Source organism: Nyctereutes procyonoides, unplaced genomic scaffold (genome assembly GCF_905146905.1).
Source record: "Nyctereutes procyonoides isolate TBG_1078 unplaced genomic scaffold, NYPRO_anot_genome, whole genome shotgun sequence".
Taxonomy (NCBI): Eukaryota; Metazoa; Chordata; class Mammalia; order Carnivora; family Canidae; genus Nyctereutes; species Nyctereutes procyonoides.
In genome coordinates, this window is record NW_026575133.1 from 5281186 (window position 1) to 5293808 (window position 12623).

At 40.4% G+C, this 12623-nt stretch overlaps 1 protein-coding gene across 3 annotated transcripts in view; it reads right to left on the bottom strand.

Annotated features, from left to right (window-relative positions):
• Positions 1-12623, bottom strand: part of DNMBP (dynamin binding protein) — a 109652-nt gene that overhangs the window by 67311 nt on the left and 29718 nt on the right. For 2 of the 3 annotated variants that reach the window (XM_055346222.1, XM_055346221.1), the window contains exons 2-3: positions 6187-6341; positions 4135-4257 (exon numbers count right to left, since the gene is read on the bottom strand). In XM_055346222.1, coding sequence (XP_055202197.1) covers positions 4135-4257; positions 6187-6331 — 268 coding nt within the window. In that variant the 5' untranslated portion in view covers positions 6332-6341. Of the gene's footprint in view, positions 1-4134; positions 4258-6186; positions 6342-11057; positions 11229-12623 lie in introns of those variants that run through there. The other variant, XM_055346223.1, reaches the window with a different exon arrangement.

Consider the following 12623-nt stretch of genomic DNA (forward strand, 5'->3'; position numbering starts at 1 on the left):
TGCATGACCCTGAGATCATGACCTGAGCTGCAACCAAGAGTCTGATGCTTGGCCAGCTGAGCCGCCCAGGTGCCCCTAGTTTTTAACTTTTTGAGGAAGCTCTACACTGTTTTCCACAGTGGCTGATGGGAATTTACATTCCCATCAACAGTATCCAAGAGTTCCTTTTCTTCCCACATCCTCACCAACACTTGTTATTTCTTGTCTTTTTGATTTTAGCTATTCTGACAGGTATAAGGTATTATCTCATTGTGGTTTTGATTGTGTTTCCCAATGATTAGTAATGTTGAGCCTCTTTTCATATATCTTTTGGTACATCAAAATAAAAAACTTTTGTACAGTGAAGGAAACCATCAATGAAATAAAAAGGCAAGCTACTGGATGGGAGAAGATATTTGCAAATGACATATCTGATGAGGTTAATATCCAAAATACATAAAGAACTTAAACAACGCAACACAAAAAAAAAGAACAATCCGATTAAAACATGGGCAGAGGGTCTGAATAGGCATTTTTCCAAAGAAGATATACAAAGATAGCCTTGTTTTTGAGTTTAAATATAACTCAAACAACAGAAAACAGTTCAAAACAATTGGAGAGCTTTGTGGAAAGGAGAAAGAGTGACACCTGCTGGAAGAACTACTGGTGATTCCAATTCCAGATATAATCTCCCTGGGAAAATGTCCATATACACAAACCTTCATGTAATTATCAGGAAACAAGCCCCCCAAAGCATATCTATGAAGTCCAAGAATCCTAGGTTAAGAATAATAAAGATATCTCATCTTAAATGCGTGCCTACCTTGTGCCAGAAGCTTTATATATATAACCTCATGCAGCCTTCACAACTACCTGAGTTAGATATTAGTATCCCACTGAGGCTGAGAGAATGCAAGTAACTAACCTAAAGTCACAGCAATGGAATTGTGGAGTTGTATTTACATCTAGGGCCATCAGAGTTCTTAACTCCTAATTTATGTTGCCTGCTCTCAATATATCTAAACCCATATATTTTTTTCTAAGATTTTTTTATTTATTTGACAGAGAGAGCACAAGCTGTGGGAATAGCAGAAAGAGAGGGAGCATCAGGCTTTCCACTAAGCAGGAAGCCCAGAGAAGAGCTCGATCCCAGGACTCTGGGATCATGACCTGAGCCTAAGGAAGATGCCCAACCGACTGAGCCACCCACGTGCCCCACATATATTTCTTTAATAATATAATTTGCAATTAAAATGTCATCTTTTTATTAACCCCAATGATATTCCTGAAAGGTAAGTCGATAACAATTAACTAAAGGCAGCATGGTACAATAAAACAAGTCTCAAACCTCATCCCACATGCTCTTAAGGTTTTCAAATCCCCTCCTGACATATATTAAATCACCAAAAATATTATTTACACAGAATAGGAGAGGTACTAAGATAAAGAAACAGGAAACAGGATTAATAGTACTAGAAAGCAGGGATCGAGGAACATATGCTACTCATGAGCCGAGATACTGATCTAACGGAAAAAATTTTCAGTCCAAGAAGTAGAAGGGCCATTCCAAGCCCTTGAAAACTGAAAAGCCTAGACTCAAGTCTTCCAAATTATATGTGGTATAAAACAATACTTTCATTTTGTACTGATTTTGTTTCCAACTAGTAAAACTATTATCTGTTAATGTGGACTGTCACGAACAGAAAACTAGGGAAGTTAATATCATTTCTGTGTGTCATGCTAAACTTCCCAGAAGGAAACAAATTGTAGAGGTACATCTAACTTTCCCATTCTCGGGCAGCCCCGGTGGCGCAGCGGTTTGGCGCCGCCTGCAGCCTGGGGTGTGATCCTGGAGACCGGGGATCGAGTCCCATATCGGGCTCCCTGCATGGAGCCTGCTTCTCCCTCTCCCTCTGCTTGTGTCTCTGCCTCTCTCTCTCTGTGTGTGTCTATGAATAAATAAATAAAATCTTTTAAAAAATAACTTTCCCATTCTCAAAGGCTTATTTGTTCAAATCAGAGGACATGGAGATAAAAGAAAGGTAAAAACAGAAGGAAAGAGAGCTGAATAGTCAGTGCACTTATTGGCAGGAGAGCATCAGGGAAGAGATGATAAAACCACTGACAGTTAGCCTATCTCTTTCTAGTTGCTTCCTATGTATTGCCCCTGCTGCATCCTCTTCCTTCCTTCCCATCCTACTCAAGATAACATCTACAGATTCCAGGACCCAGCCTTAGTTTGAGTCAGTCTTGGTTCAGGAAGCTCATGGCTGAAAGGTCCATGCCTAGGGTCTTCCTGAGAAATCATTTTGGTGGCCCTGAGATTCCTGAGGTGGATTTTAACTCCAAACAAGTTCAGAACAACCCATGAGACCAGTCCTCCCAGAGAAGGAATTCAGCAGAAAATCTTTTTAGTATCTAAAACTAGATGACACAAGATATGATTATGAAGCAAAAAAGCTAATTCTAGAAGCCACATCCTCAAGTTCCCCAAATGTTATAGACTTTGCATATTCCTACAGAGTATTTTCTTATGCCCACTATTTGCTCCAGGAACCAGGTATAGGAAAGGACAAATCTATGCCACCCATATCCTCTGCACAGCTCTGATCAAAGCCACTGTACTCTGGACTTTTCTCCTTATTCCCTCTGGTCTAACATGAATGACAGCACCCCCCCCCCCACAGTGGGAGGGCTGTGAGTAGGGGCAGATAGAAATTCCCTGCTATAACATCTTGATCTATTTCTTTCTGCCTTCCCAATACTGATTAACAAGGAGCTGTTCAGAAAAGAGGTAGAGGGTCAGTGTAAAGTGAAAAGTAAGAAACTCTCAAAATAGATTTGAGGATTGAGATCCAAATCTGGTATTCCTTCTTCTCCTAAAGGTTAGGGAAGTTTGCTAGGTCCTGTCTTTCCCCACTTCTGATCTGTCTCTCTCATATGTGCACATGGTTTAAGAAATTAAGCCTATCCCTTCAGGGCCATACTCAAAAGAACAAGTAACAATATTAATAACATGCTAAATAAATTCTACCATTTTGCTGGCTGTCCTGACTCATCACAAAATTGCACTGATCATAAACATTCTTGGTTTCTGTGCTTATGCAGGAATGTGTGGACTTAAATATATTTGGTGAAATGGTTCATTTTTGTTTTTTTTAAGATTTATTTATCCATGAGAGACACAGAGAGAGAGTCAGAGACACAGGCAGAAGGAGAAGCAGGCTCCCCGCGGAGAGCCCAATGTGGGACTTGATCCGGGGATCGGGATCACGTCATGAGCCCAAGGCAGACGCTCAACCACTGATCCACCCAGGCATCCCTGGTGAAATGGTTTAGAGTCCATCTTTAGAAGTTCATACAGTGGAAAGATAATGCTGAACTTATAATCAGGTGACATGACTTCATCTCCTGAGACCAAAAGTTCTTACCTGCAGGTAACATTCTTTGAAACTCATTTTCATTATTTATTAAATGCAGTTAATAATATCTACTTTGCTACCCCCCAGCACCATGGTGAGGATCAAATTAGAATGTATTTGTGAGAAAATACAATGGAAATTACAAAATGCTATGCAAATATAAGGCATTATTATTGTCAGCACAATCTTGCTATAACTAAGATCTCCAGAGGTTAGCCACTTAAAAAAATTCAAAAAGAGATCTAGTTGTCAAAATGGGTCAACTCCACTAATCCTGTTTATTTTTATTTTTTACTTTTTTAGAGACAGAGAGAGAGCACATGTGCACAAGTGGGGAGGAGCAGAAGAGGAAAAGAAACCCAAGCAGTCTCCCCACTGAGCATGGAGCCTGACATGGGGCTCCATCTCATAAGCCTGAGATCATAATCTGAGCCGAAATCAAGAGTCAGATGCTTAACCAATTTAGCTACCCAGGGGCCCCAACTAATCTTATTTTAAACAGTCTACTCCTGGGGTGCCTGGATGGCTCAATCAGTTAAGTGTCTACCTTTGGCTCAGGACATGAACTCAGGGTCCTGGAATCAAGCCCCACATTGGGTTTCCTGCTCAACGGGGAGTCTGCTTCTCCCCCTCTTTGCCCTCTGCTCATGCTCTCTCTCTCACTCTTTCCTTCTATCTCAACTAAATAAGTAAAATCCTTAAAAAACAGTCTACTCTTGAATGGCCAACTTACCTCGATGGAGGGGAAGACTGTTCAATTCTTGGGACGTAAATTCACTGATACAGACAAACAGCCTCTCTCCTTCTTTTAGACTGGGAATGGTCACAATTTCCACAAAACTGCTGGGGAACTGCCCTGAAAATAAAAGCAAACATTTCCAATGTTGAAATTTCATTTTCTGTGTACCAAGACAAAATAACTTCCGAGTCCATTTATAGACACTGAATTAACTGAGTACTCGTAATTGGAGAATCTACTGTCAAAAAAGTACAGTGCACAAAGTTTGATGCATGTAGAGCCCAGAGAATGCAATTCGATCCAATCAGCATTAATTGGCTGCCACTCTACATAGGGCACCCCGCAGAGGGCAAAATGGGTAAGATGGTATTGGCTCTCAAAGGTCGTAAAATCTAATTCAGACACAAGCAATAATTCCATGCTGAAATCTAGTGACATACTAAAGGTGCACAAATCACTATGGAAGTTACAAAAGGTAGAAAGTTTTTCAGGAAGAATTTTAAAAATTCACTGAAAAGGCTTGCATCTGAATCTGAAGATCGGTAGGGTTTTTATGGGTAGTAGTAGATAGACAGAGTCTGTCAGTTGGAAAGCATCAGAATGGATTCCACCTTCTAAATATCTCTTGTATCCTCCACTTATCTCCAGACCAAGCTTGTTGGTCCAAGCCAGCAGCATGTCTCACCCGGGTTATTTCAACAACTCCCAGTCTGCCTCCCTATCCTTTGTTTTGCCCTTTCCTATCATTTTCCAATCTGTAGCAGTGAGTTTTCTAAACTTCATTTCTGATGAAGTTTAAAAAGCACCTGTATTGTATCCCATTCCATTACTCCTCATCATGGCACACTCTGTCCTTTGCGATCTAGCTCCTGTGGCTCTCCCCAGCACCATTTGCCTCCCTCAGCCTTTCACACTGCATGCCATGTTGAGCTTTTCTCAGACTCTCCATGTTCTTGGTCATTCCAGGGCCTCTGGATAAGCAGCTCTATCTATCTATCCTCTTTGCCTTGCTGAATCTTACTCATCATGTTTGTCTTAGCTGAGCTACCATTTCTACTGGGGAATAATCTACTATCTCCCAAATATGGGTTAAGTGTCCACAGAGTCTGTTCAAAGGATTATATAAAAAACTTCAGCTCTAACTTACATAAATATATATAAGTTAAGGACTAGATTTAACACAAGAGCACAGTGTGTGGCAAAAACTTCCACCTTTCCCTAGGCTAATTAATGAAAGAAATGGGTGTTAATGTATATTTTAAAGAATAGAAGAAAGGAAACCAGGTGCATAAGAAATGGAAGGTAGCTACACTGGGGGCGGGGGGCAGCTTTAATAAATTTGGACCAACCATGGATCTATGAAGGAGTGAACAGGGTGCATCATGCTCCCTTGAGAAGAGTGAAATAAAGGGTAGAAAATGTTGGAAGAAGATAGATGGCTAGAGAAAACATGGTGGGGAGGAACTTAAGTCCCATAAATCAGAGATAAAGACTGGTAGTGAAAAGTAATGGCAAACAACAGGGTTCTGAATAAAGAAGTAACACATATTTTCAGAAGGGAAGCAGCAGTCTGAGTACAAAGGATAAAGACTTAGGTAAACATGTGAATAGAAAACTGGGCTGGGGGCAGCTGGTATCGAACCATCTCAACCTTTGGAAGGAACCGATAAGGAGAGATGGAACGATAACAAACATTCTCTCCTCACTGGCAGAAACCACAGTAAAGACGTAACAAAAAACACAAAAGGATTCTGAACTGTATTTGACTTGGGCTTCCCATTTAACCTTTATTTTTATTTTAAGATTTTATTTATTTATTCATGAGAGACACAGTGAGAGAGGCAGAAACATAGGCAGAAGGAGAAGCAGGCTCCTTGAAGGGAGTGCAACATGGGACTTGATCCCAGGACTCCAGGATCATGCCCTGAGCTGAATGCAGACCCTCAACCGCTGAGCCACCTAGGCATCCCTAATCTTTATTTTTAATATGGAAAGAAAGGAGGGCTTATGCTCTATTTTGTACCCAGGGCATTAGGGGCCACTTACCTGTAACATCCTCTTTCTTTCCTAGAAGCCAAAATTCATCCACCACTGCCAACACCTCAATAATATCTCCAACAAAGAGCGGTAGTTCTTCTGATACACTGGGGCAGAAGTCAAAGATGGCTCGAACCACTGAGCCAGCCTCCATGTTTTATAACCTGGAAAAATAGGTCAAAAGAAATTGGAAAGCATAACTATTTAAGACATTGGGATATAGGTCAATATCTTGAGAAGGACAACACTTAAGATCAAAAGACAGAATCAAGTCAAAGCTAAGCAAATACAAAGTCTGTAGTTTATACTTTTAAAGAAATTAAAGTACTATCTCACAAAAATAATAATTTCCTCATATATTTTTCATTTGATTCTCAAGGCAATACTGGAATTGGGGGGAAAAAAGTGATCTTTATCTAGGAGTGACAGAAAAGGTACAAGTTGGTAAATGCAGACTTCTCAACATGCTTGAAGAAGGCAAAAAGGAAATTCACATTTTTCAAGTACAGGCAATATGGTACTTTTATTTTTTTTTTATTTTTATTTATGATAGTCACACACACAGAGAGAGAGAGAGAGAGGCAGAGACACAGGCAGAGGGAGAAGCAGGCTCCATGCACCGGGAGCCCAACATGGGACTCGATCCCAGGTCTCCAGGATCACGCTCTGGGCCAAAGGCAGGCGCTAAACCGCTGCGCTGCCCAGGGATCCCCAATATGGTACTTTTAAAATGAGGTATTTACAAAGCAGGGATTTTATATTTTTTAAAGATTTTTTAGTTACTCATGAAAGACACAGAGAGAGAGGCATAGGCAAAGGTAGAGACATAGGCACAGGTAGAAGCAGGCTCCCTGTGAGGAGACTGATGCAGGGCTCAATCCCAGGACCCTGGGATCACACCCTGAGCCAAAGACACATGCTCAAACACTGAGCCACCCAGGTGCCCCCAAAGCAGAGATTTTAAATATGGCATTTCATTTATTTCCCCAGAATTATCTTAAAGATTAGAATATTTATGATCAGCAAGTTGGATTTGCTGATCTAAGCTCAAAGTTCATAAGAGCAAGGCCAGGATTCAGGCTCAGGGCATCCTGGCTCCTCCCTACTGCAAAAAAAAAAAAAAAGAAAAAAAAGAAAGAAAGAAAAAGAAAAAAGGATGTGGGATCATACCTCAAAGACAGAGATTTAAAACATACTGAAAAATAGGAATCCATGAAAAGAACAAGGGAGATATAAAAGTGACACCTCTATACAAGATCTAGTATATACACTACACCAGATCAAGAATGTGTTTTCAGCTCAAAGACACCCACTGGCCAAGACTGCATAGTATCCTCATGCTGTTACTGTGTCTGTGCTATGCTAAGTTGATGTGTCTGTTACCTTGACATGTGTGCCTGGGGAGCCTAAGTATGCATTTAAAGCAACAGAAAGGGAGGAACCAGTGGGCATGTGCTCACCTGTAAACATTCAGTCATGATTAGCAATCTCTCTCCCTACATCTTTCACATGGAGCAGCTGACGCTCTCCATAGTGTCAGGCCTCAAGTCTATTCTCCTTTATTTACCTCAAGGATCTAGCTGGTGTTGTTAGAGATGAGGTTTCTAACTTTCATCTCATATATAACTATGATGACATCAAAGAGTGCTAAATGCTTAATTTAAAAAAATAGTTATAGCTCCATTGAGTTTATTATCTAAGGAAACAGTGATATGGACAAACATGTTAGGCACCTAATAAATAACTGAGTATATTGATGTGGGGTACCTTTAAGATTTTGATGATTATGCAACACTATTCAACACTGCATATTTAATTTGTACTGTTGAGTAAAAGGAGCTTATCTTTGTGTGACCGGAACTTTTTTCATGAGATGAAAAAAGGTGGAAAAGAGAGGGTCCATGGTGGAAAAGAGAGGTGGCCAGAAACATTCCCCACATCCTCTGCCCTTTCCTGCCATGTATTTTAAGTATGAAAATCTAATTATAATCACATGCTAAAGAGGCAGAATATGAATGCAAAGTAATTACGGGTCTGGAATCAGAGACCAAAGTTCAAATGCCAGCTCCACTGTTTATTAGTTATTTCACCTTGGACACACTCCTTAAACTCTCTGGACTAGTTTCCTGTTCAGAAAAATGGGGATAATTAGACATTCATAATAATCATCAAGAGGATGATGATAATGATGAAAATCATTATAACAATGCCTAGTATTTACTGAGCACTTACTATGTGCCACGCACTGTACTATGTACTTCCTTCATTGAGTCCTCACAACAATCCTCTCGTATATTATTGATTTCCATTTTGCAGATGAGGACACAGGTTCAGAGAGGTGACATAATCTGTCCAAGGGCATGCAGTAAGTCAGATGGAATGGAAACGGAAACCCAGATCTGACTGGCTCCAACTAGACAGTATGCTAATAAGTGTGAAAGCACTAGGAGAGGGCTGATACAGGAGGTGCTCAATAAATGTTAGCAGCTATTCCTAACATTATTTCCATAATCAGCTACAAGCTCAAATCTGTCTCACTGATATATCATTGCCAGAGAATGTGCTATTTCAAGGATAGAAACACCATAGAATTTACCATTTCAACTTATCAAAACTTGGTTTGGCTTTGACCATGTTTAAAAATAGACATTATATACCTCTCTGCCTTCTTTTTTTTTTTTTTTTTTTAACCTCTCTGCCTTCTTCAATAGGAAAAACACTGACCCTAATTTACTCTTTCACTGATGGATGCAAGTTCATTATGAAGACCATACATTACTCTACTGTGATAATACCAGTATTGTAGGCCTTTTGGGTCTTTGTCTTTTGAGGTCAGCCATTCCTTTGCTATCAGTAACCTCCTCTGTCAGTTTTCCTATCCTCTTTCTAGAATGCTGTTTCTACTCTGCTGGGGAAAGAAGGCCACACAGACCCCGCCCAAATTATCAGAAGTTTCCAGATAAATAAAAAGTAAACAAGCTCCACAGGAAACACTAACTCTTCTGTGGTGGTAAACTACATGTGTTAGCTAGCTAGAGTTTTTTCAACAGTTATTTTTTTATGTGCTCTGAGGCCACTTTCTTATTTTCTGGCTGTCTTCCAAATAGCTAAAGTTGCCAGATGTCAGATTTCCCTGTAAGGGTGGTGTCATAAATATTTTTTTTAAACAAGCATAATATTTTGCAAACCTCTTAGCCATCTATATATATTAACACAACTCCTCAAGGTTGGGCTGTGGTGGATATTATTTCCCTCCTTCTAACTCCATTTTCTCACATTCCATCTCACTCTCAGACTAAATATATACCTCATTCTCTGAAATGCCAAAGAAAGAATGAACATAAGCTCCGTTGGGGGTGAGAGAGAAATCCTATTGCACTGAGGAGTAAAGTTGGTGATCTGAAAGAGTTAAAGCTTCTCCCTGAGAACCTTTCTGTTGTACCAGAAAATGACTCAGAGGAGAGGAGGGTCTGGCTCGATGAATACTTTTACTGACTGACCTCCTACCCTGTTGGAATGAGTGCGTAATCGCTGCGGAGCACACACCCTGCGAGGGCGCTGGAGTCAGAGCCCGGCTGCAGCCCAGGATGCGTGTGAGCGACCAGAACAGAGATCTTAGTGCTCTCTGTTTTACGTGGACTATCATGAATTTCATCTTTGTCTTCTCTGCTCTGGCTACCCTCGTGAAAAGCAACAGTTATTGTTCCTGTCTGGGCCATTTTAGAGGCCTGGACAGATATTTTGAAACTTAATCATAAATAGCTTATATAAGCTGTTCACCAACTCCAGATGGAAGTAAAAAGAGCTGCTGAGGAAATCAGAACACAGCTGGGCTTGAGAGCGAGCAGAGCAGAGGGCTGCCCAGACAGCAGGATGTCAGGGACATCGGAAAGTCGGCCGTGCAAACACCATCTTCTTCTCTTGCTGGTGAATGCCTGCATTTCCGCTCGGCATCTGAGGCTTAAAGGTCCTTAATTCTTCAAACTCTTTTAGAACACAGAGCCCTGTGAATGGAGAGATTTTTTTTGTCTGGTTTGCTCACTAGTCTAGAGCAGTGCTCGGCACATAACATGCTTTTAAATTTTTAGGGAGCAAATCATTTATCGAACTTTAGAAACAGGGGAATCCCTGGGTGGCGCAGCGGTTTAGCGCCTGCCTTTGGCCCAGGGCGCGATCCTGGAGACCCGGGATTGAGTCCCACCTTGGGCTCCCTGCATGGAGCCTGCGTCTCCCTCTGCCTGTGTCTCTGCCTCTCTCTCAATCATGAATAAATAAATAAAATCTTAAAAAAAGAAAAAACTTTAGAAACATATATGAAACTGTTCATTTCAAAATCTCTACTTCCACTTATCTAAAACAAAATTAACGATCTCTAGTCCATAAATACTTTGACCTTCCAGCTTGTATAACAGTGTCATATAAATCTTCCGGATCAAACAGTACTGTGGATTTCTTCACCCTCTATAGCCGACGGTACACTAGCATCAACAGCTACCACTTGAGAGGCTAGTGTGTGCCAGACACTAAGCTAGAAGCTTGAATCATGGCTGCATTGCAAGGTAGACATCCAGGCTCTAGAGCCAGGGTGCTTGGGTTCAAATCCCAGTGCCACCACTGAGCAGGGTATCTCAACTCTCCAGCGAATACACAGCTTAGCCAGAACCAGAATTCAGATCCATTTGACTCCAGTGCCCATGTTCTTTTTACTACAAGCATCTCTTCTCTTAAATCTCACTGGTTCTTCCTTTGAAATCGCCTAGACTTCCATTTTCCTCTCTTTGGTTCCCCAACATTTTCATATAAAGATTTTCAAACAGCGAAGTTGGAAGAATTTTACACCTGCCACTTACATTCTACCATTCACATCTTACTGCACTTACCTTACATCCCTCTTTATCCATATATCAGTCCGAGTTATTTTTTGACACATTGCAAATGTTTATTTTTCATTTTATTTTTGATGCATTTCAAAATGAACCATAGACTTTCCCTTCTGAGACTTTGGCATATATGTATCTTAGCTAGGGTCATTATCTGTTAACATTTGGTTGTTGTTGGTTTTAAGAGTCATTTTCCTTTTCAAAAAAAAAAAAAAAAAAGAGTCATTTTCCTCTTTTCTCTGCCAAAGATACAATTCATTTCTCCCACTAATCTGTCAATGAACCTGGTTAATCTTTTGAATTGTTGATTTTTATATATTGTTCAATTGCTTAAAAATTCACAAGGTCTTCCTGTTTTCTATAATTCATTCACATACTCAACAAATATTTATCAAACCTAATGGACTCAGTCAAATTCCCACACAGGCTTAACCCGATATTCATTAAGTATTTATTCTCTAATCCTGCTGGTGGTTGACCGGAGCATTTGACTCTCTATCATCCTAAACAGCACAACTCCTATCCCAAAGTATCGACCCTACCTAGGAAAAAATAAAACCCTGCAGATAATTTGACCATTAATCTCAGAAGGAGATACACACGCTTATCTCTCAGGTAGAGGTAGAGACAGAGAGAGATTCTTAAATCTACAGTGAAATTTTTTAGTGACTCAAGGATATTTTAACACTTTCTATCAACTGATATCCATGGAAGCTACCTCTTAATCCTGTTTTACTCCCATGATATACAAAGAACATTCAAGATATAGTTCCTGTCCCCAAGGAATTTAGCTTAGTCACCATCATTTGCCCAAACATGTTCTGAGGACACTAATCAGCTTCCAATACAACAGCTCCATGGTCACTATAAACTTGGGGAAGGCTATAGACTATATTTCCCTTTAGGAGGGGCATAAAAGGGACACCTGGGAGTGTCTGCCTTTAGCTCAGGGTGTGATCCTGGGATCGAATCCCACATCAGGCTCCCCGCAGGGAAGACTCTTCTTCCTCTGCCTGTGTCTCTGCCTCTCTCTGTGTCTTTCATAAATAAATAAATAAGATCTTAAAAAAAAAAAAAGAGGAGGGGCACAAAATACTAGTATATTAAGGACTGAGACAATCCAGCTAAGAATCGGTTTTAATCCAGCTTTTCTAAATTTGCCCACAGCACACTCAAAAGCCTCATCTTACTGTACTTACTCAGAAGTAGCCCTCAGTGCAGTCCTACTCAATCAAAATGTCCTCTGCTCCCATAAAGCATTTTCTGTCCAGATTTTTTTCATTTGTTTACATGTTCTTTCTTTTCTCCATTGTAGGTTCCCATCTGTCCACATATTTAAAGACTCCCCACTCTCCACTTCTACCTCTCCTCCTCAAGCTCACTTCCTATATGAGCAAGAACTCACTTGCTCTTATATCACCTTGTAGATTTCTGAGACCTCATACCGCACATGTTTAGGTTACAGCCATGACACTGAATGTAGCATTATCTACAACAGCCAAATAATGGAAAGAGCCCAAATGTCCATCGACTAATGAATGGTAAAGAAGATGGGGTAATATATAC